General features: G+C 39.1%; 2 protein-coding genes across 5 annotated transcripts in view; both read right to left on the minus strand.

Moving 5' to 3' along the window:
* lrrk1 (leucine-rich repeat kinase 1) overlaps positions 1-4,590 on the minus strand; it is a 92,708-nt gene extending 88,118 nt beyond the window's left edge. Inside the window, exon 1 of one of the 3 annotated variants that reach the window (XM_038306836.1) lies at positions 4,382-4,590. The gene's annotated coding sequence lies outside the window, so the exon portion shown is untranslated. The remainder of the gene's footprint in view (positions 1-4,381) is intronic. The other 2 variants (XM_038306835.1, XM_038306837.1) reach the window with 2 other exon arrangements.
* A 5,059-nt stretch (positions 4,591-9,649) lies between these two features.
* aldh1a3 (aldehyde dehydrogenase 1 family, member A3) overlaps positions 9,650-22,965 on the minus strand; it is a 30,215-nt gene continuing 16,899 nt past the window's right edge. The window contains exons 4-11 of one of the 2 annotated variants that reach the window (XM_038306839.1): positions 19,196-19,324; positions 17,591-17,704; positions 16,298-16,400; positions 15,838-16,022; positions 11,446-11,610; positions 10,507-10,664; positions 10,130-10,204; positions 9,650-10,052 (exon numbers count right to left, since the gene is read on the minus strand). In XM_038306839.1, the coding sequence (XP_038162767.1) occupies positions 9,983-10,052; positions 10,130-10,204; positions 10,507-10,664; positions 11,446-11,610; positions 15,838-16,022; positions 16,298-16,400; positions 17,591-17,704; positions 19,196-19,324 (999 nt within the window). In that variant the 3' untranslated portion in view covers positions 9,650-9,982. The remainder of the gene's footprint in view (positions 10,053-10,129; positions 10,205-10,506; positions 10,665-11,445; positions 11,611-15,837; positions 16,023-16,297; positions 16,401-17,590; positions 17,705-19,195; positions 19,325-22,965) is intronic. The other variant, XM_038306838.1, reaches the window with a different exon arrangement.

Genomic DNA, 22,965 nt, shown 5'->3' on the forward strand with positions numbered 1-22,965 from the left:
CAGATATTCACAGACTCATGGGTGGATCTAGACGGCAATCCCTGGCCACTCACACCAGGTGGTTTGTTGTTCAATCTGGGATGTGATCCGATAACACTGGAACAAGCAGTTCTCTGCAAAGCCTGATGGTGGCAGCAGTGATACCATCATCTGGAACATCTTACATTAAAGGTGTAGTGGAGAATTTTCACAAAATTTTTGAAAACACTTGAAAAGAGTCTCCTCCGTCATCCATTTTTTATTTAGAGGAGGAAAGCGGGGATGAAGTTGTTGTGGAAGAGGATGCCAGGGCGGCAGAAGCTTGGTTTGGTGTAGAAGGCTTCCAGCCGTACATGTTTGAGCCCTTGCCTCGCAACGCTGCCAGTTCTGTTAGCTCTACGCCTGCCGGAGAAACAGACGTCCATCCCCATGAACACTGGGACGGAACTCAACGGGGAAGGAAATGATTCTTATTTCAACCCTTGCGTATATTAGCTGTGACATATGAATCAAGATGCTATGAACGAAAACATTTGATTGACAGATGACCGTTGATATATGATTGGCCGAATTTAGGTTATTAGGCTGACATATAACTAACTGGCCTGTATAAGATAATAATAATAATAATAATAATAATAATAATAATAATAATAATAATAATAATAATAATAATAATAATAATAAAAAAACAGATTTTAAGACAGAATTTTTTTTTAAATAGAAATTTTCTCACTTTTGGGACAATATGGTCTTAAAAGTACATTGTTTTTAAATGTTTAAGACAGAATGATTTGACATCTAACTATGACTTCTCTATGGCTTTAAACACATTCTTAGTGTTTTAGAAATGATATAGAATGGTGTTGATAGCAAAAGCGGTAAATGTTATATCACATAAACAATGACCCCTCACACCCCCACCATGGACTGTTCTCACTACTGTCCTCTAGAAAGAGGCTTCACAGCATTAACTGCAGGTTCAGCAGATTCTGAAACAGTTTCATCATGTCACAGACTCTGCATCAAACTGACCGTATCAATGGACCATGTTTTTTCTCCCACACTGTTTACATTTGATCCCTGCATAAAATTTTGTTTTGAATACTCTGTGTAAAAAATGACAATAAAGTTTGTCTAAGTCTATCCATTGAGCAGAGAATATATTCCTCGGACACTGACTGTAGCATGTGGACTAAAACATGTCTCCAAACAAGTTTTCATTCCAATATATCTTTCTACCCAGTCTCAACATTTTAAAGCATCCATGCATAAGAAATATGAAAACATTATAAATATGTTTAAAAGCTCAATTTTTGCTCATAAAATCAATGCGTTTTCTCATCAGTGTGCGAGGGGGGAGGTATTTCTCAGCTGGTTAGGTGAAAATGGGGACGAGTGCGTAGGACAGCCTTACGTAAACACATCAGCAGAATGATTGACAATTAGGAGAACCACTTATTTAGATGATCCACATGGGGAAAAAAAATCCTCCACTATACCTTTAAACATTAAACACTTGATCTTAAACACGCATGTAAACCAACAACTGAATACAAAAATGCAGCAAGAAGTCATTCAACACAACATGCAGCAAATAAAAAGAGACTAATAAAAATGTTGCCTCTTTTATCAGTTAGTTTTTAGGTTTTCTAGGAAATAGTTTGTCTCTGCAGTCACACCAGAGTCTTCTCTAAAGATAAACAGCATTGTATTTAGTTGTTTTGCATTCAATGTATAAATTGTGTAGAACAATAAATTCATTTAAACAGCACAAATGTATTTACATCCTTTATCAACAAGGACCCTGATGAAAATCTGGTCTCTCTTCAGTGATTTATTTGGAAAATATTGATGCTGTGCGAGTTTATTTTGATCAGTATAGATTCTCTGGAACAGTCAATGGTCAGGCATCATCTTAATGTGGCCACCTCTAAAAATCCCTTAACCACCCCAGCCAACTTTTGCAAAGTACAATGTGCAATTTACCATTTGATAACCTGTGTGTGTGTGTGTGTATATATATGTAACCAGTAACCAGTTAATTTCATCACTGTTATATCAATAAAGCCAATCAATCAATAATTTAGCCTATATATATATATATATATATATATCACTGTTATATCAATAAAGCCAATCAATCAATAATTTAGCCTATATATATATATATATATATATATATATATATATATATATATATATATATATATATATATATATATATATTTATATATATATATTTTTTTTTGTTAAAGTATTTTTTCCCAGCTTCTATTGTCATTACACTGTCACAAGTATAGAACAGAGCAACAAAATGAACTCTGCATTTAACCCATCTTCTTTGGGAGTAGTGGGCGGCCATCGTGCGGCGCCTGGGGGGCAATCAGAGGTTAAGGGTCTTTGCTCAGGGAGCCAGAGTGGCAGTCTGTGGGAGTGGGGCTCAAACTCAGAACCTCAGGATCCAAGCTCTATGCACTAACCACCAGGCCACCACTCCCCCATTACATATATATATATATACCGTAAATTCTCTAATATTGGCCTGTATTCCATTAGCGGCCGGGACTCTAACATTGGCCGGTCTCGCTGTCAGAGCAGGTAAATAATGGCCGGTCTCTAATACAGGCCGGGGCTATAAATGTTTTTTCTGGGCATACCTCAACATTATACTTGTGGTAGTAAGTAACATACATGTACCACAGCCCTGCGCAGCTGGACGACAGGCCCTGACTGCTGCCCGTCTGCGCGAGGAAGAGAACAGACACGCAGCAGAACATGAGGAGGAGCGCGAGTGATGAGGAGATTAAAGGGAGAGATGAAGAGGAGGAGGAAACTGAGGAGGAGGATTAAACAGAATTGGAGGATTTTTTTTTTTTTTTTTTTTACTTCAAACCAAGCGAGACATGGTAACTGTACTTTTTCAATAAATGAACCTAGTGTTTTATAGGTTCAAATAGACACAAAATCTCATTTTTATTCATTCCACTGGTAGTCTCTTTTGCTCAAATAGCAATAGAGGCCTGTCTCTAATTCTGGCCTCTATCCAATAAAGGCCTGGGCCGCGATGCACTTGAGTGAAATAAAGGCCCGGGCCTATATTAGAGGATTTACGGTATATATATATATATATATATATATATATATATATATATATATATATATATATATATATATACTACAGTTCAAAAGTTTGGGGTCACATTGAAATGTCCTTATTTTTGAAGGAAAAGCACTGTACTTTTCAATGAAGATAACTTTAAACTTGTCTTAACTTTAAAGAAATACACTCCATACATTGCTAATGTGGTAAATGACTTCTAGCTGCAAATGTCTGGTTTTTGGTGCAATATCTACATAGATGTATAGAGGCCCATTTCCAGCAACTATCACTCCAGTGTTCTAATGGTACAATGTGTTTGCTCATTTGCTCAGAAGGCTAATTGATGATTAGAAACCCCTTGTGCAATCATGTTCACACATCTGAAAACAGTTTAGCTCATTACAGAAGCTACAAAACTGATCTTCCTTTGAGCAGATTGAGTTTCTGGAGCATCACATCTGTGGAGTCAATTAAATTCTCAAAATGGCCAGAAAAAGAGAACTTTCATCTGAAATTCGACAGGCTATTCTTGTTCTTAGAAATGAAGGCTATTCCATGCAAGAAATTGCTAAGAAATTTAAGATTTCCTACAACGGTGTGTACTACTCCCTTCGGAGGTCAGCACAAACAGGCTACTGTGGGTACTATTTATGAAGATGCCAGTTGGGGACCTGTGAGACTCTTATGTACTTATCTTCTTGCTCAGTTGTGCAACGTGGCCTCCCACTTCTTTTTCTACTCTGGTTAGAGCCTGTTTGTGCTGTCCTCTGAAAAGTACAGTGCTTTTCCTTCAAAAATAAGGACATTTCAATGTGACCCCAAACTTTTGAATGGTGACTCCAAACTTTTGAACTTTTATCCTTTTTTTTGTGTGCAAAATCTGCTGCAGTGTTTCAAGAGAATGGGGTCGCTTCTGGTAAAATTGGCCCCAACAACAGTGGTTATGATAAATAACTTAATAATTAGATTAAAATGCAAATAATAAAACTAGCAGCTGAGAGACGCTTTAAATGGGAGGTTTTCCATCGTTATTTTTACAGTAACTTTCTAATTCAGTTATTAGTTTTTCAGAAATGCTGAACTCGTTACCAGTGAATAACTTTTTGTCGGTGTGATTTCTGAACCCTTCCAGCTCCCTGCGCTCTCTCTGCCCCATGTCAGCTCTCTCTGCTCCATGTTATTCCTCAGAAACAGAACTATATTGGTTCTGGTCCAATCATTCCGGAAGTCTGGACCCGCTACATGTTTCCCACCGTTTAACTCCTTCAACCAGGCTGAAAACCCGAACCCACAGCTCACCTCATGGCTGAAGGGTCCAGCTTCCATCCCGACAGGACTGCATCTGTTCCCGCCGAACCAGGACGTCTGCTGCTCCGGCTGGAAGCTTCCAGCGCACTTCCTAAATCTCAGATCCAAACTCCCCAACCCGGACACACACGCTGCTGCCACACATGCGTACAGCAGCCCGGAGCAGCTGGGCTTCAACAACAACAACTACTAGTTCCGCTATCATTCCTGAGATAACAGCCCGCCCACTGCAAGGCTGGAGGCTCTGCAGAGGGAAAGTCCAGCAGAAACCACAGCGCCTCTGAGAAAGACTGGACCTATGGACAGCGGCGGAGCTACACGGGCCCTAAAAGGGCCCCTATGTCCACAGACTATGACAATTCATCTCTTTCTTAAAGGAGAAGTCCGGTCATATTCAAACTTTAAAGTCATAGGGAAGACATATTGAAATGTCAAATCATTCTGGCTTAAACATGTATATAAATGTGCTCTTTATCAGACAATATTGTCCTGAAATTTAGAAAATTTCTCTAAAAAAAAAAAAAAAAAAAAAAAAAACTAAATTAAGTTTAAAAAAGGGTTAAAAAAAACAATTGAAAAGTTAAAAAGTAAAGTTAAAAAGTTAATACACAAAGTTGACAATTTAGGTTTATAAACTATGAGGCACCGTTTGTGTCAAAAATAAGCAGATGATATATAATGTCTAGATGTTGTGCTGTTGTTGCATAGACATATGCAACACCTACATACAAAACATAGACATGCAGAATCTACATATGCAACAAGTACATGTGCAACTTATACATATGTAGACAACACATTTGCAAAAACAGAACAGCATCTAGACATTTTACATCTGCTAATTTTTGTCACAAACGGAACCTCATAATAACTAAAAAATGTCAGTGCCAGTATCAGCATTAATGCCTCTAAGGTTATGTTGCTCCCCCCAAAAAAATAATTGTTTTTCACTCTCAGAGTGTTTTTCATGAATTTATTATAGAAAAAACTTTTATTTTTAATATATTCAGGCAAGCTTGCGTTTCTTGTTATTACATTGAAATACATTTCTTAACTTTTTTGTCCTGGATTCCAATAACACTTGAAATTTTGATTATCACATAGTGCCCTATAAAGGGTTAAGTATTTTACCATATAAACCATTAGTTTAAATTAGTTAGATTTTGTTTTTTTTCAGGATTTTATTTCTAGACTTATTTATTGCAACTGTTAAATATTGATTAACAGTTCACGGTAAATATCTTATGTTTTCTTTATGAAATTGACCCGAGAGATTTTTTTTTTTCTACTCACAATGAAGTAACTTTGACTTTGAGTTATAATTTGGATATGGGCCTTTTCTTGTATTTGAGTCCTTTTTAAAATCTTTTTTCAACCTCAGCATAACACCAAGTGCCGGTACTTAACCAATGACTGGGCTAATTCTGACCTGAAAACCAACACAGTCATTTTCTGTCCTTTTCTGCTGCATCGGTTCATTTTTAAATTGTCAGGTTTCTGCTGATGTTGAAATGCAAGGAAGCCTCCATGAAGCAGGTCGCTACTGAGAACAGAGCCATGATTTCAGAGCTTTACCTGGTCGTTCAGATCTATTACCTGCATTACGCCACACAAGCTGTTTAACCATCATCTGCTGTATTTACTGGTTGGTGCTTCATAATCAGAGGTGTTTAGAATGACCTACACTCTGCTTCAGGTACTTCAGTTAACTTTGGTAAAAAATAGTTTAGTTTTAACCTCTGCTTCAATACTAATAACATTTCTGAGGCAGGTTTATTTACCGGTATATAAGACATTTCAGAAGCAAGTAGTGGTGGATAGAGAAAATTTCACAAGTTGGGCAACAGAGGTACAAAAAGTCTGAGCAAGGCGGCAATGCTTGATGACTTTATTGAGGTATGTAAGAAATATGTTTAAGTAAAACAATGTTAAGGTGTAGGCTAAAAAATTACAACAAATACTTCACAAATAAATAAAAGAGAAGACACAAATACACAGAAAGAACTTTGATGATCAAGCAGGAGTGATTCCAATCATCCTTTTAGGGAGACCTTAAGGCAACAGTTGGCATCAAAATGTCCCAAAAAAGATCCAAATCTACCACTTTGGTTCATTGCTTCTGTCTCAAACATCATGGTTGAGTGCACAATTTTTTTTCAAGCTTTATATCCTGAAAAGTATATTTCTCTGTAAATTAATGTTAAATTTGAAGGCTGTAAGAGGTTTTTAGACAAACAAGTAATCAGTAATTATAAAAGAAGGAGGCTGCTGGGGGGCAAGACTTTTCCCCCTGTAGTTTTACCCTAGCTAACAAGACATCAGAAAGTGCTGCAAGGCTTTAAACCTGGGTTTGAATGGAGACTAAGCCATTCTAAAGCACATATCAAGGAGCTCGTTTTAAGCCTGGATCCATATTTATTTTTGATTCTGTTCATGGTGGAGAATCCTGCTTCACAGCAGCAGGTTGAGCCAAACATCCTCTAAATGTTCAGGGTCATCTTTGAGCACCATTTCACTTTTCTTTCACCAGTTCATTGCAGTTCTTCCAGCAGTCCACACTTTCTCTGCTCCTTTTTTCTCATCATCCTCTCCTTCTTTCCCATCGCCCGGCTTGCCACAGGTTTGCCTGCTGTGTCTAAAAGTAGCAGCAGCAGCAACCCAGACTGACAGCAGCTCATTGGCTAATGTGTATCACCTGGAGCCTGGTGCCGGACGCTCTGGAGGGCTTTACCATATTATAGGAGAAGTGGCGCAACTGAAGTTAGACACTGTCGTTGGAGAACATGCGGTAATTTATAAATGTTTTAAATCAGCTCGGGTTCAGATTAGCCAGCAGGTGGGTCCAGATCCAGACCGTGGTCCACTAATCTGTGACCTTTTGTTTTTTGTTTTAAACACAGGTTGTTCTGGTCATGCTTGCATTGAAAAGGCTGTTTATGTGATGTTTCTATCTGGGATATGAAATAGAATAATCAACTCAATTACAACACTTTGGCAGTAATTAAAAGGAATATAAAAGATTTAAATGATCCAAAACATCACATTTATTACATTTATATTGATTAGGAGGAACACAAAAACTAGTTGCTGGTTGATTATGGAATACTTATCAGAATTGATAATACATGGTTGTTGATTCAAAAAGAGCAACCATTCAAATTTTGCAATAACCATAGCAAAATGTAAGATTGTTATCAGTTAAGTTTTAAGTTTGAAGGACTTTCTTTTTAATATAATCATTTGAATTTTTCATCTTTACTGTCTTTTGTGCTCATGTTACTTCTATGCCCCTGCAATGTACTTTTATTTCTCCTTTTTTTTCCCCTCGTGTAAAGAACTTTGAAATTTTATGCTACAGAAATGTACTGTATAGAATTTCCTTGGCAATTATAAAATGCTGCAGAAATTATCACAAAATACATGAATGGATTTTATTGCATTTTGATGCATACATATTAGCCATTGAAAATTTCCCCACTTTCCTTGATGGGCGCTTGGCCGGTCCCCTACAATTCCTTTTTAATAATCAATCTTTGTACTAAAATATTCCATCAGTCAAGATTTGTGGACATTAAGATCTAAATAGAAGCGTCATCTCCTGGTCAGACCCTGTGTCACCACTCCTGTTTTTGTGTCTGTATTTCTGTGTTTGTCTCTCTTCATCCACCAGGAGGCGCCTGGTTCTGGTCCGCCTCCTCACACACCTGCTGATGGTTTACTCGTTAAACGGAGTGTTCTTAAGCTGCTGACTGCCACTACCTTAACACCAGAGTGTTTGCCAGTTTTGGGTACTCTAGTCAAGCTGAGTTTTTTTTCAACCTGAGTTTAACTTTGTTTTTGTCTTTGCCTCTTGGCAGGAAGTCATCCTGCAAACTGGATTTCTCTGACCTTCTCTCCCTGGAGGGATCAACTGAGCTTCAAACTGAGCTGGGGTTCAAACAGGAGGTTTGGATCCACTTTGCCCAAGAGATCATTTGAGCTTCGCACTGAGAAAGGGATTATTCTCCACTACGACCCGTTCAAGTACCACAGGAATTCAGAGTGGTAGTCAGTTTCTCCATTCACCTACAAACAACCGCATTCTGGGTAAAACCTGTTCTGCCCTCTACCGAATTAGACAAACACTGGAACCACAGCACAGAGACAGGATTCAACTACTTCTCTGGAAACGTGAGTCAGCAACCAAATCCTCTTCTCCAAGTTCACGAGTCAAATTCCCAACTGAGCCTGAACTAATCGCTGTGTCTTCCCCTCACTTTTCAGTTCCGGTTGAGCTGCGTTCAGAGCAACACTTCTCCCTCTGTTTTACCTCTTCAATAAAACCTGTTAAACCATTTCCCTGGTCTCCCTGTTCGGTTATCTGCGTTTGGGTCTGAACTTTAGTAAGATCATGACACTATGTAATTCAATGAAAGGGTGGAGTCGGAGTAAAAAAAATTGCATGCCCAGGAAGAGGAGTGGGGGTCTCTCCACTGGCTGGAAGTTGGAGGGGATTTTGCTGGGAGTTGCAAGGAAGTGGGCTACCATTCTGCTGACGTTTGACTGGGAAGGGCCGTTTTGAATGGCTGCTACTGTATAACAAAATGCTGTTTGTACTGTAGTCAAGTTTATTATATCATGAAGTCTGGGTCAGACATGGGCAATGTGGAGTCAACAAGTCATCTCCATGTCATGTATTTAATCTACCCAGCCAATTAACCAGGTGAGTCCAATCTGCACAGGTTAATTCATGGTGAAGGTTGGACTCGCCTGCTTCAGTGGCTGGGTAGAACAAATACATAACATGGAGATGACTTGACTCCACATTGCCCATGTCTGGTCTGGGTTCATTACATAGAGGTAATGTTTGTTACACTTTCTCTTATCTTTTAAGGTTTGTTCTTTGATTCACATATCAGCACACATATTGTACCAATATCTCCCTTCAGGGACCAAAGTTTTTCCTGGAAATTAACATTTCTGATAGGTTCCTCTGTGGACCTCTTATATCGCAGAGAAGTAACCTGAAGGCCCTGAGCATCTGTAATTAGATTAGAGGGTGGTGGAGCTTTTGGAAGAAGCTGCTTTAGCTGCAGGGCCTGAATGATGCGGGTTGGAGACAATGTTAGAGTTTATCCCAGCCTTAGGCTACAATCACACTTCAGGTCTTGATGCTTAATTCCTACTTTTTAATGAAATTTGAGTTTTCTACATTGCTTTTCAAACTAATATTTACATGGAGTCACCATCACTTAAATTCATTTCTTCTTATAATTCTAATTTACAGCAAGTTATTTAATCTTCTGTTTTGAATCCTTGTTAAAACAAAACATTTTTTATGTGTTTGTTAGGAATTAAACATGTTTATTAAATAAGGCAGTAAAAAATGCTAAAAGAGAGAAAGATCTCCGGAGCGCTCTGTAATAAATCTCTGATATGTATTAGATTATAATTTAAAAGGTGAAGAAATTATAATAATTCTGTCAAAGTTCACAACCCAGACAACTAAGAATATAAATCAACCTTTCTTTTGCTCTATTTAGTTTTCGACTGGATGCTAAAGTCAGTATAAGGAATGGTGGAAGACGTGGAGGCGGACTCTCTGAGCTCGTCTCACATGGTTGGATTCATCTTGAAGGTCACGGTTTTTACCTCGGAGTATTCTGCCAGCGCATATTCTCCTCTAGAGGGGTCAGAACAGAAAAACACGCTCAGTGATGCAACGTGAAAGACAGGCAACCAAATACAAATGCTTCTTACAGCTCTCGTCCATTTCCCGACATCTTGTATCCTCCAAACGGCGTCTGAACATGCAGGGCGTTGTAGCAGTTTATCCTTGACAGACACAGAAAAAAGGGCCACAGTTATTCTTTTTAATGTCAATATTTTCACGTTTTCCCCTAAAAACTGCAGCAGTCAGTAAAAGCTTTTGAAGGTTTTTTTTTTGTATGGAGCAAATTTTGTTCCATTATTTGAAAGAATAAAATATGAGAAAAGTTATGCTCAAAACCTTTGTTTATAGAAGTTTTTCAGAGTTTTATTTCTGGGTTGCATATTTTTAAATTTCCATTTACTTAAGGATCACTTTTACTGCAACAATAATGGAATAAAACCCTTTCTGTAATGTAGATGCTCACCACACAGTTCCTGTCTCCATGTCTCCAGAGACAGACAGAGCTCTGTCCATGCTGGTTGTGAACACTGCGGACACCAGGCCGTAACGGGAGTCGTTTGCTCTCTCTACAGCTTCCTGTTGGCTCTTAAAGCTGAATAAAGAAAGCACAGGACCAAAGATCTGGAAGCACAAAAATAGGATTGAAAACCAGTTAAATGGTGCCCAAATCTGTCCCTCTACTTTAGTAGTATTGTAAAAACAATGGAAATTCATTTTCAATTCAGTTCATTTTATTTTATAGCAACAATTCACATCTGATCTCAAGGAACTTTAAAGAGACAAATTAATTAAGTCAACCAGACAGATTGGTTAAAAGTTTTCTATCAAAGGAAACCAAGTTGATTGCATCCAGTCATTGGCTCTTCAGCAATCCTTAAAATTGAGCATGCATGAAGCAGAACCAGGCTCAGTGGGAGCGGCCTTCTGCTGCAGCTGACTGGGACAGACAGAATCAGACACACTAAAAAAAACATATAACTTCTGTATAAATATTTTCTATGTTAGAAAAGGTAAACTAAACAATTTTCACCGGTGGCTCTGTCTAGGAAAGAAACAGATATTTATCCATTTTTCGTCCGGCTTATCCCAGCTGGGGGTTGTGAGGGGTGCTGGTGCCTATCTCCAGCTGTCTACGGGCGAGAGGCGGAGTACACCCTGGACAGATCGCCAGTCCATCGTAGGGCAACGCAGAGACAAAATGGACAAACAACCATTCACACACACACTCACACCTAAGGAGAATTTAGAGAAGCCAAAGATCCTAAAAGACCCAGATGAGCTCTAAGTCAGTGGAGTAGCACTGCAGTCAAAAGGGATGAAAGAGCAAATAGAGTTCCATATCTAGGAGAGAAACAGGACTAAACACTGAAAAATAGGGCCAGTGCAGGGTAAAGGCTGTAACCTCTTCCTTGGCGATCCTCATGCTGTGTTTGACCTCAGAGAAGATGGTGGGTTGAATGAAGAGGCCTTTTTCACCCACAGCGCCTCCTCCATATTCCAGCTTAGCTCCTTCTTTTTTCCCACTCTCTATCAGGTCCATAATTTTGTCAAACTGTCGTTGGTCAATCTGATAATAATAGAAAAGGTACAAAAAAAATGTTACAGGCCTGATGACCTGGTATGTTACATACAGTATACAATCCTTTTGAAATGGTCTTTAAATTGACGTGTAATAATTTTTATCAAAAAAGATAACTAAACAGAGCTCATTTTGACCCCTCTCTAAGCTCTTTTTCTCTTGTGAGGGTACACATGGATTTACGCAATTAGACTTGTGTGTTTAGGCATTCATGTGGATGTAGCGTTAGCAACATTAGCAGCTGGTTATGGTTTGTTTACCATAGGGTGACCAGACGTCCTCTTTTTCCCGGACATGTAATACTTTTCATACTTAAAAAAATGTTCAGGGGGAATTTCAAAATCGTCCAGGTTTTTGGTCGACTACAGAGCAGCAGAACCGAGCCATGAGGTCCGGGGCTGGTCTGGGAACTCCAGTGGACGTGGGAAGGGAGCCAGCGGGGGACGGTGCGACAGAACCCGACCCGGTGACAGTATGCACGGTAAGGCAGGCGGGGGGAGGCATACCGTCAGTGGGTGGGGTTCAGTCGCTCTGTCCCCAGCTGGCTCTGGACCAACCCAGGACCTGATGGCTCGGTTCGAATGCCTGGTCCGGTTCCAGTCAGCCACATCTAGTCACCCTAGTTTACAGTTGTTTTCCGCTCTCTGACACAACAGGTAAAAGTTAAACCAGCAGAAACACATTCCAGCTTTTCTGGTTTGAACAAAGAGACCACAGAAAAAAAACAAGCCCCTTTCACATTGCAGATTTTCTTGTAGGTTTTTACTGAGGTTCAACACCAACACACATTTTAGAATGAAAAATTCAGGTGTCCGTGTGATGGCTGCTTTGATTAAAATGATTCTATGTGATATTACACCTATAGAGTAGGTAACTTTATAAGCTTTAGATTATAAAACCTTTGCAGGGGTGGAAAGCAATGAATTACATTTACTGTAAAACCCTTGGCCATATTTGGACGAATTATTTGTTTTCAAATGCACAAAAGGGAAAAATGTGATAATGCAGTACAACATGTGCCTGCCCAGCAAAATGGAGCTTTCGGCTTTAAAACATCAACATCCAATTTACGAAAAAATGTGGCGGTAGGTTAGTTATCATGGTGTTGTCTGTTGGACAGTAGGATTGAAATTGTTTGCGCTTTATAGTACAGGTTGTGACTGTCCTTGTGCTGTGAAGAAGTATGTTCCTTAGCCCAGCTGATCTTTTGCCAGTATGGATGTCCACTGAAATACGCCTTAAAATTGATTAAAACACCTTGTGCTCAATTCGATTCATGACTCATCCTTTTTTTGCATTAAATAACTCAAAGTAACTAAGTAACTTTTACTCAAATTACATTTTAAATGAAGTAATTTTGTACTTTTACTTGAGTAAATTTTGAGATGGGTAATTTTACTTTTACTCTGAGTAGAATTTAGGCAAAATAAAGATACTTTTACTCAATTACAATTTTTTAGTACTCTTTCCACCTCTGAACCTTTGACAGCTGGAGATGTCCTTCTCAGTAGATGCCAAACCTATAATACAACTACCCATGTAAAGTTGTGTGGAGTAAAAAAATGTAGAGAAATGTCTGTTCTTAGCCTCACAGGCTCCAACCGAAGGTCATGAGAGATAATAATGAGTTACACAGCCTCCTTCATGACATGAAGGAGAGGACTGTTATTTAAATGAGATCCATCTGGCCAGTAAAATATATATTAACCTAACAGGGAACGGCCTTGATGAACTGAAGTTTTTTTTCCTCCAAATGTTCAAGTGTGAGAAAGTTCTTTAAGAAGGGGGTGGGTTGGTTCCCCTCGGGGGAGCGTAAGGTATAAATGTATGTACTGAGCTTTGCCCAGTCAGAACTATATTTCTCCGTCTGAGGATGTTAGATAAATTTGAACCTTTTTTCTTGCAAGAAATGCCTCTGCCTCAGCTTCCTAACTCCACACACCTGAGTGAGGCCGGTCGTTTTTAACATGTTTAAATGTTTGGGAGTCATGTACTGCCTGTCTCATCAGTATAAATGCATGTGATCCTATTAAAGTAAAGTAAAGTTGTTTATTTCTGTTCTGTGTTTTTAGAAACCACATTTTCATCTCCCAAACCTACAGTACATTCCACCTGTATGCAGGGCTGCACTGACCATTGGGCATGTTTCCATAGGGCATCATGTTTGAGTCGACCCAAAGCAAGGCAAGTTTATTTTCGTACACAATTCAGTACAAAGAAAATTCAAAGTGTTTTACATGAATGAAACGATAAATAGAAGAAAAATAGAAGCAGAATAAAAGCAAGTACAGATAAAAACATAATAAAAGCAGGCCATCATCCTCTAATAAAAAATTTATTTATCATTAAGTAACTGCTCTAATAATTTCTTAAATAACTGATCAATTCATAAAAGGGTAACCTAAATATAAAATAAAAATAAAAAGTTAGATCCACGCAAGGATGATACACAAAAGGTTTTCTTTCTGCATTAAGTTATTTTGTACATTTTCTATTTTGGTCTTCACTATAGGACATTTTACCTGCACTTATTGTGTTTTTTTTAAGTAAATGTTTTTTTTTTTTTAAGTAACAGATCTGATGATACACTATATTGCCAAAAGTATTTGCTCACCCATCCAAATTATTGGAATCAGGTGTTCCAATCACTTCCATGGCCACAGGTGTATAAATTCAAGCACCTAGGCATGCAGACTGTTTTTACAAACATTTGTGAAAGAATGGGTCGCTCTCAGGAGCTCAGTGAATTCCAGCGTGGAACTGTGATAGGATGCCACCTGTGCAACAAATCCAGTCGTGAAATTTCCTCGCTCCTAAATATTCCACAGTCAACTGTCAGCTGTATTATAAGAAAATGGAAGTGTTTGGGAACGACAGCAACTCAGCCACGAAGAGGTAGGCCACGTAAACTGACGGAGCGGGGTCAGCGGATGCTGACGCGCATAGTGCGAAGAGGTCGCCAACTTTCTGCAGAGTTAATCACTACAGACCTCCAAACTTCATGTGGCCTTCAGATTAGCTCAAGAACAGTGCGCAGAGAGCTTCATGGAATGGGTTTCCATGGTCGAGCAGCTGCATCCAAGCCATACATCACCAAGTGCAATGCAAAGCGTCGGATGCGGTGGTGTAAAGCACGCCGCCACTGGACTCTAGAGCAGTGGAGACGCGTTCTCTGGAGTGACGAATCGCGCTTCTCCATCTGGCAATCTGATGGACGGGTCTGGGTTTGGCGGTTGCCAGGAGAACGGTACTTGTCTGACTGCATTGTGCCAAGTGTAAAGTTTGGTGGAGGGGGGATTATGGTGTGAGGTTGTTTTTCAGGAGCTGGGCTTGGCCCCTTAGTTCCAGTGAAAGGAACTCTGAATGCTTCAGCATACCAAGACATTTTGGACAATTCCATGCTCCCAACTTTGTGGGAACAGTTTGGAGCTGGCCCCTTCCTCTTCCAACATGACTGTGCACCAGTGCACAAAGCAAGGTCCATAAAGACATGGATGACAGAGTCTGGTGTGGATGAACTTGACTGGCCTGCACAGAGTCCTGACCTCAACCCGATAGAACACCTTTGGGATGAATTAGAGCGGAGACTGAGAGCCAGGCCTTCTCGTCCAACATCAGTGTGCGACCTCACAAATGCGCTTCTGGAAGAATGGTCAAAAATTCCCATAAACACACTCCTAAACCTTGTGGACAGCCTTCCCAGAAGAGTTGAAGCTGTTCTAGCTGCAAAGGGTGGACCGACGTCATATTGAACCCTATGGATTAGGAACGGGATGTCACTTAAGCTCATATGTGAGTCAAGGCAGGTGAGCAAATACTTTTGGCAATATAGTGTACGATCAGTAAGTTAATATTAATGTAGCCTTTATACATAATTCTTTTTATGCTTTATGAATTTCTTTCTTATTATTATTTTTGAAGCCAGTAAAGATGCCCTCATATTCTCTGGAATGCTACCCATACGTCCAACGAATCATGGAGGGCCGCCACGATTAAAAGTGCCCGGACCCTTTTTCAGACCCAGTTCAGCCCTGTCTGCCTCTCCTGACTCTGCCTTATGGGATCCTGGCTTTATAGCAGTGTTCTGACCAAAACTCCAGAGTGAACTTATCTGTCAGTAAATATGTTTTGTTCTGGTTTTAATTTTATTTATTTATTTAAATTTCAGGTCACTAATCTAGAAAGCTGTATAAGTAACAAGTTCAGCTTTCACACCTGAGGCCCGTGTGTTGTCCGTGGGTCCAGAGGGTCTCCTATGACGATCTTCTTGGCCTTTTCTACGCTAAGACGCACAAACTCTTCATAAATGCTTTCCTGCACAAAGACCCGTGAAGCAGCTGTGCAGCACTGGCCTTGGTTGTAAAAAGCTCCTTTCTGAATCTCCTCCACAGCCAGCTGCACTGCGGATACACAGACAAAGGCTACAGGTCAGTCACTCAGTGATCATCTTGATCTGCAAGAATATGGTTACCTATAGTACTCAATATTGATCAAAGATATTATATTTTAGAGAAATGCTTTTAAATACCATAATATTCATTAAAAGTCTTTGAACATTGATAAAGGTCTCGAGTTATCTTTGCCCCTGCAAGTTCAGCAAACATACATAAACACCCTACATGCACCCTATAGCCTGTCTGCTAACCGGACAAAAACTATGATAATTTTTACTTACAGTCACAGTCATCAAACACAATGCAGGGATTCTTTCCTCCCAGCTCCAAAGTTACCCTCTTCAAGTTACTTTTGGCTGCAGCCTCTTTGATCAGCTGTCCGACCTGAAAGCAATAAACTCCCCTTACAGTTTGTTGCAATAATAAAGACATAAAAATTAAATATGTGCTGGTTAGCATATTAATAATGGATATTAAAAATAGCAGCTATAAATAACCTATCAAAAATCATATCATTTATGTTTCTAAGTACTTTATGGGGATTTTAACTAAAGTTGGATCAATAAGGATCAAGAAATGTATAAAAAATAAGGTGTTTTCATTGCCCTATAGGGAAATATATGGAACTACATTGGGGCCATAAAGTTTGCCCCTAAAATATTTTCCTTAAATGGAAAAAAAAATTAAATTGAAAAGACATTTTTTGAACCTGAAAAAAAAAAAATGTTTAAACTGACAATTATTTTGGAGACTGAAAACGTTCAAAACCAAAAATATAGTTGAAACAAAAAAATATATATATTTATATTGATAAAAAATAAAATACAAAAAGAATCACACTCGGAAAAGGTTTAAACCCTTCTATTCAGATAGGTATTTTCATTTTTTGAGTTTCAAAGTTCTTGCCCCTGGGTGTGGGGGCGGGGCCTAAATGGCAGGGCTTAGGTGCCTTGACAAAATGTTATGCTTTCATAAACCAATGGAACTATAAATATCGTCAAAGCATCGTGGATATTCTATATTTATCCAAATAATGTTAAAAAGAATAACATACTTTTTTAGATTCTGAGAACTTTTTTATTTTGAAAAAAATCTTGTTTTTTCTGAGTCAAAAATACTTTTCAGCTTTAGAAGTATTTTCAGTCACAAAAAACATTCGATTATAAATTATTCTATTTTTGCCAGAGATGAGGGAACAACAAAACAACAAACCAGCACTGATTGACGACAGAGGTGGAGTAAATATGGGAGACTGAACCAAGACTAATCTGCTAAACAACAGATTCGAAGCAGGTGTGGGCAAGACCAACTAGGAGGAAGTCAAGGGGAAAGGAAAACAAGGGCAAGGCGCAACAGAGGGTAGCTAAAGAACTAAACACTGGTAGAAAAAAACTACAAAGGCACAGAACACAAAGAAACTTAAAAAAAAAAAAAAAACCAAGCAGAGAGCAGAACCCTGACACTGACCTCTCAAATGGCTCTTAAATATAAAACCACCTATTTTACCATATATCAGGCTTCAATAATTGCTAAAAAATTATTTAGCAGAACCTTTTCCTCATGAATTCACGCACCTCCGTGGAGCCAGTGAAGGCCACTTTATCGATTCCACCATGGATGGCAATGGCTGCCCCGGCTGTGGATCCAAACCCTGGAACGATGTTAACAACTCCAGGAGGGAACTCTGCCTGAGAAAAGGAGATCCAGAGAGCAGATTGAAGCAGAAGATCAGTCTACCTGACCAAACATTAAACACCACCAGGAGCTATTTATCCTGATCAGACCCGAAACATTAGGTCAGGGGGGGAAACACAACATGAAGAAAACCTTTCTACTTATGGCTGACGTTCCGACTTTTGACACATTACAGCTGATCTGCCTCATTTTAAACAGCATGTTGGATTAATAGAATTTTAAAGGATTTCTTTTTTTTTTTTTGAAGTCCAGAAAAAAAAAGCCACTGAAAAAAATGTAAACATTAAACGATTATTTGTTTTATGTAAACATAAAACAAATAATTTGAAACTGAAAGATTATTTGGATGCTGAGGAAAAAATATCTGAAATTGAAAAGTATTTCTGAAACTGAAAAAAATAAGACTTGAAATCAAGAATTGTTTAAAACTTCTCAGATTATATAGAAGAATTTTGATTAAGAAACTACATAAAAATCACATAAATATAGAATATTAATGATGATACATCTTCTTCTCATGGTTCTGTGTAAACCAGCTGAAAATACAATGTCCAGGCAGCTAAGATGTCAATCGTCGGTAAAAAAATAATTATCTGAAAATAAGTTTCAAACATTTTTTTTTCAGTTTCAATTTTTTGGGGGTTTTTTTCAACCAGAAAACATCTTTCAGTTTAGTTTAGAAAATGTTCTTTTCAGTTAAAATTTTTATAAAATATTTTCAATTCTTATTGTTACATTTCTAAAGCTCTTAATGGTAGTATTTCACTTACTGAGCTTCTCTGTTTTGAGACGAAGTCCATAAGGTCATCACCTATGGAGGTAAAATGAGGCCATAAAGTTTTTTGAAAAAATATTTAATAAAAAAAAAAAAAAGAAAGTAATAGGAAATAATTTAAAACTTGTCAACAAAGGATTTAGAACTAAAAAGTATTTTGGAACCTGAGAAAGAGAAAATAAAACAGTAAAACCGAAATAAAGTTACTGGAAACTGAAAGAAAATTTTTCATATTTTTCACTTGCCAAAAGTTTTCAGACTTGAAGCTTCTTTTCAGTCTTAAGTATTTCTTTCAGTGTCAGATTGCTTTATTCAGTTTGAAACTGCTGGCTCTCAAGCGTGACGGCGGCAGGTAGATGACCTATAGCTTAGGTTGACTGGATGAACATATTTCCAGCTGTTGCATTCAGGAACAGTAGGAACTACAAATGTCTTTAAAGCATCATCTATATTAAATATTTATGTTATTTTGTTTTAAATAAACATCTTCTATTAAATCTGAGAAGTTTTCATTTTTTTTCTGTTTCCAAATAATCTCTTCATTTGAAAATATGTTTTTTTCTGTTTAAAGTTTCAGTTTCATATGCAAACTTTATGGCACCAATTTGGCTCCATAATCTTTCTCCTTTTTCTTAAACGCTCTGAATACTAAATATGAAGTTAAGCCGTCTGTTAAACCGTAGCTGTTTGGGTTGAAGACATTTCAGACCTCTTTGATCAGTGACCCGATGTGTAGAGCTGTAAGGGGGGTCTGCTCTGCAGGTTTAACGACCACAGTGTTTCCACAACTCAACGCTGGAGCAATCTTCCACATGAGCATCAACAGGGGGAAGTTCCACTGGAGGAGACATGAAGAAAAATATGTGGTCAAGACAATGTTCCTCTAAGTAAATATGTGTTTAAAACCCTACTGGTATAAAAAGGTAAATGTTCTCTAATCTTTATCAGATCCAAAAGCACTTCACACTACATTCACTAATTTACTCACACTGATGGTGGTGAGAGCATTATTGCCACAGCTGCCCTGGTTGAATGAAGCAAGGCTGCTTATGTGCTCAAACCAGCAACCCACCAGTTAAAGCAGGCATCCCCAAACTCGGTCCTCGAGGGCCGCTGTCTTGCAGGTTTTAGAGGTTTCCTTGCTCCAGCACAGCTGATTTTAATTGAAAGCTGATTAACAGGCTTTTGCTCAACTGCAATCATTATAATCAGCTTTGCTAAAGCAGGGAAACCTCTAAAACCTGCAGGACAGCGGCCCTCGAGGACCGAGTTTGGGAAAGCCTGAGTTAAAGACCGCCCACTAAGCACTATCCGCTAACTACTGAGTGACACACCCAATAAGGTCACACCCATAGCTGTAGAGCAGACCTGGGCATTTTACGGCCCGCGGGCCACATCCGGCCCGTTGGCTGTCCCTGTCTGGCCCACATGAAGTCAAGTAAATTAAAACATAAATCAAAAAATAGGCCTATTTAATCTGAGCATGAGATACGGCAGTATTACTTTTATTTTGAAAAGACTGCCATTGCTTTTTTTTGTTTATGTTTACGTAGTGACGCACATGCGTAAACTAACAGCGACAGGTGATGCTCGTAAGAAAAAAAAGTGATGCTGGTAAGCTCGCCCTCAACATGTCAGCCCACGGTAAAAAGAGGAAAATCGACACAGAATGCCGCGTTTTCAACAAGACATGGACAGCTAAATATTTATTTACAGAAGTCAAAGGTAAAGCCGTCTGCTTAGTTTGTGGTGTACAGGTCGCCGCGCTTAAGGATTACAATTTGAACCGCCACTACGTGACCGAACATGAGGAGAAATACAAGAACTTGTCTGACCAAGAGCGTGCAAAGGAGTCGGATGCCTTGCTAGCTAAGCTGCAAAACCAACAAGGACTTTTTACAAAACTTTGCACATCCAGAGATGCAGCTGTCAAGACAAGTTATGTCATATCCCACAAAATCGCTAGAAAAAGTAAGCCGTTTTCTGATGGGGAGTTTATTAAGGAATGTTTGTTGGACTCTGCTGCCTTAAGAACGTGCCTCTCTCACGACGGACTGTAACGAGGAGGGTGGAGGACATTGCGGGGAATCTGGAACTTCAGCTTAAGAACAGAGCGGTCAGCTTCGACAAATTTTCCCTTGCTTTGGATGAAAGCTGCGATGTAAGTGACAATGCCCAGCTACTTATTTTCATACGTGGGATATCTGCGGACTTTAAAATCACGGAGGAGCTGGCAGCCATGCAGTCAATGAAAGGGACAACAACCGGGAGTGATTTATTCACGGAGCGTGTTTGGACAAGTTGGAACTAAAATGGGACAAGCTGGCATGTGTGACAACAGATGGTTCTGCAAATCTGACTCGGAAAAATGTTGGACTTTTGAAGAGAATGCAGAATAAAGTGACAGAAATTAACATTGAGCAGAAATTGACATTTTTGCATTGTATAATACATCAAGAAGTGTTGTGTAAGTCAGTGTTAAAAATGAACCATGTTGTTGATGTTGTAAATAAAACGGTTAACTTCAGCAGGGCAAGAGCATTGAATCACAGACAGTTTGTTTCACTCTTGGAGGAAAGAGAGATTGAACATCGCGACATAGGCTACCACACAACTGTCAGGTGGCTCAGCCTGGGCAAAGTACTGAAAGGTTTCTGGGACCTGAGAAAAGAGATACACGAGTTCTGTGTGAAGAAAGGAAAATACATTCCACAGCTTTCAGATCCAGACTGGATTGCAGACCTTGGTTTTGCTGTGGATGTGACAGCACTAATGAATGAACTAAATATCAAACTGTAGTGCAGAGGCCTTTTTGTACATGAAATGTACAGTGCAGTAAAGGCTTTCATGAGGAAATTGCAGCTTCTCTCAAGCCAAGTTAAGGACAACATTCTCACCCACTTGCCAACACTGAAGGACGTCACAAAATCAGCTGATCACCTAGAAAGGTACTCATCCATGTTAGAAGCATTGTGAGTTTTCAAGGCGATTTCAGGACTTTAAAACAGTTGAGAATGAAATGCACATGGTTTCTTCTCCATTCACCTGCAGTGTGGAGAATGCACCCAGTGATGTTCAGATGGAACTGATTGACCTGCAGTCTGACACACTTCTGGCAGAGCACTTTAAGTCAGTCTCACTGCTTGACTTCTACTCTTCCCTCAAAGAGGAGAACTTTCCACACATGAGGAGGCATGCTCAGAAGATCCTCGTCCCCTTTGGATCTACTTACGTCTGTGAACAGACATTCTCAGTGATGAAGTTCAACAAGTCCAGATACAGATCCTCTATCACTGATGACCACCTCTCAACTGTCCTGTGCTTATCCACCTCAGACATTCAGCCAGATTTCAATGCACTTGTTCAAGCCCAGAGCAGGCTGGATTTTTCCCACTGAGCATGTAAAATGAACTGTAAAACATCAAAAGCATTTATTGCTTTTTGTATGAAGTTGACAGTTGCTTATCTTTAATATACTGTAAAACAATTTTTCAGTATTTGGGAAAATTAACGTGTTAAAAATAAAATGAAACACTGATGCAATTATTGTTTCTTACTTCTTTAGTAGAGTATTTTCCTACACCCCAATTTCATATATTTATATAACTATTTACAGAATATTCTTATTCTTCTGAATACCAGTAGTAACTAATCAAATATGTAATTCTGTGTTTTTTACAAAAGGAAAAATTAATACTGAGCAGAATTAAGCTCATGTTATTGTTGGTTCGGCCCTCCAACACAAGTCAGTTTTCTTGTGTGGCCCCTTTTAAAAATTAATTGCCCACCCCTGCTGTAGAGGGTGCCTTTATATAAGGTGGGGGAGTATAAGCAAGAATGGGACGGCCTCTTCCCTCCGACGGAAAAAGAACGCAGTTGTTGCTAAGACAACACAGTAATGCCGCATGTGGTTATAGCTCTGTGTCGCAGGTTTTTACAAAGAGGACCTTCCCTTTAGGGATTAAAGATGTATTTTTTTTCTTTTTCTTAACTTGTGGTTTTCCATCAGTGTGATGAAGATGCACCAAACTGTGGAACATTTGGAAGAATTTATTTCCTCCGCCATTAGTTCGCCGTTACACCTGCTGCCCAAATTCCTGTGAGCCTTCACTCATGTAGGCTTGCTATTTAAGGGCTGAACAGTCCACTCACCCTACCCACTACGTGGTTTGAGACGTCCCCTTAATAGGGCGGGCCTTTGCACAAACGGAGGATTAGTACTTAGGGGATGTGTTTAGCGGCTAGTTTGGTATTGGCGCCCCCTACCTCCTGAATCAGCAGCGCCTTTCTGTTTAACGGTGACATTTTTTAAGTTACTTTCACAACCAGATTTATTCAGGTACACATGATCAACACTAATTAGTCCATACATTCAGTCATATGTAAGAAGGTGGAACAGTATAAGGAACAAGGTGTCAGGATCTGAGGCTGATACTGAACTGCAAAACTGTAGCAATGTTCATAGCTTCTTTTGCTAGC

The sequence above is a fragment of the Cyprinodon tularosa genome, unplaced genomic scaffold (assembly GCF_016077235.1).
Source record: "Cyprinodon tularosa strain WSP-4 unplaced genomic scaffold, ASM1607723v1 ctg593, whole genome shotgun sequence".
Classification (NCBI taxonomy): Eukaryota; Metazoa; Chordata; class Actinopteri; order Cyprinodontiformes; family Cyprinodontidae; genus Cyprinodon; species Cyprinodon tularosa.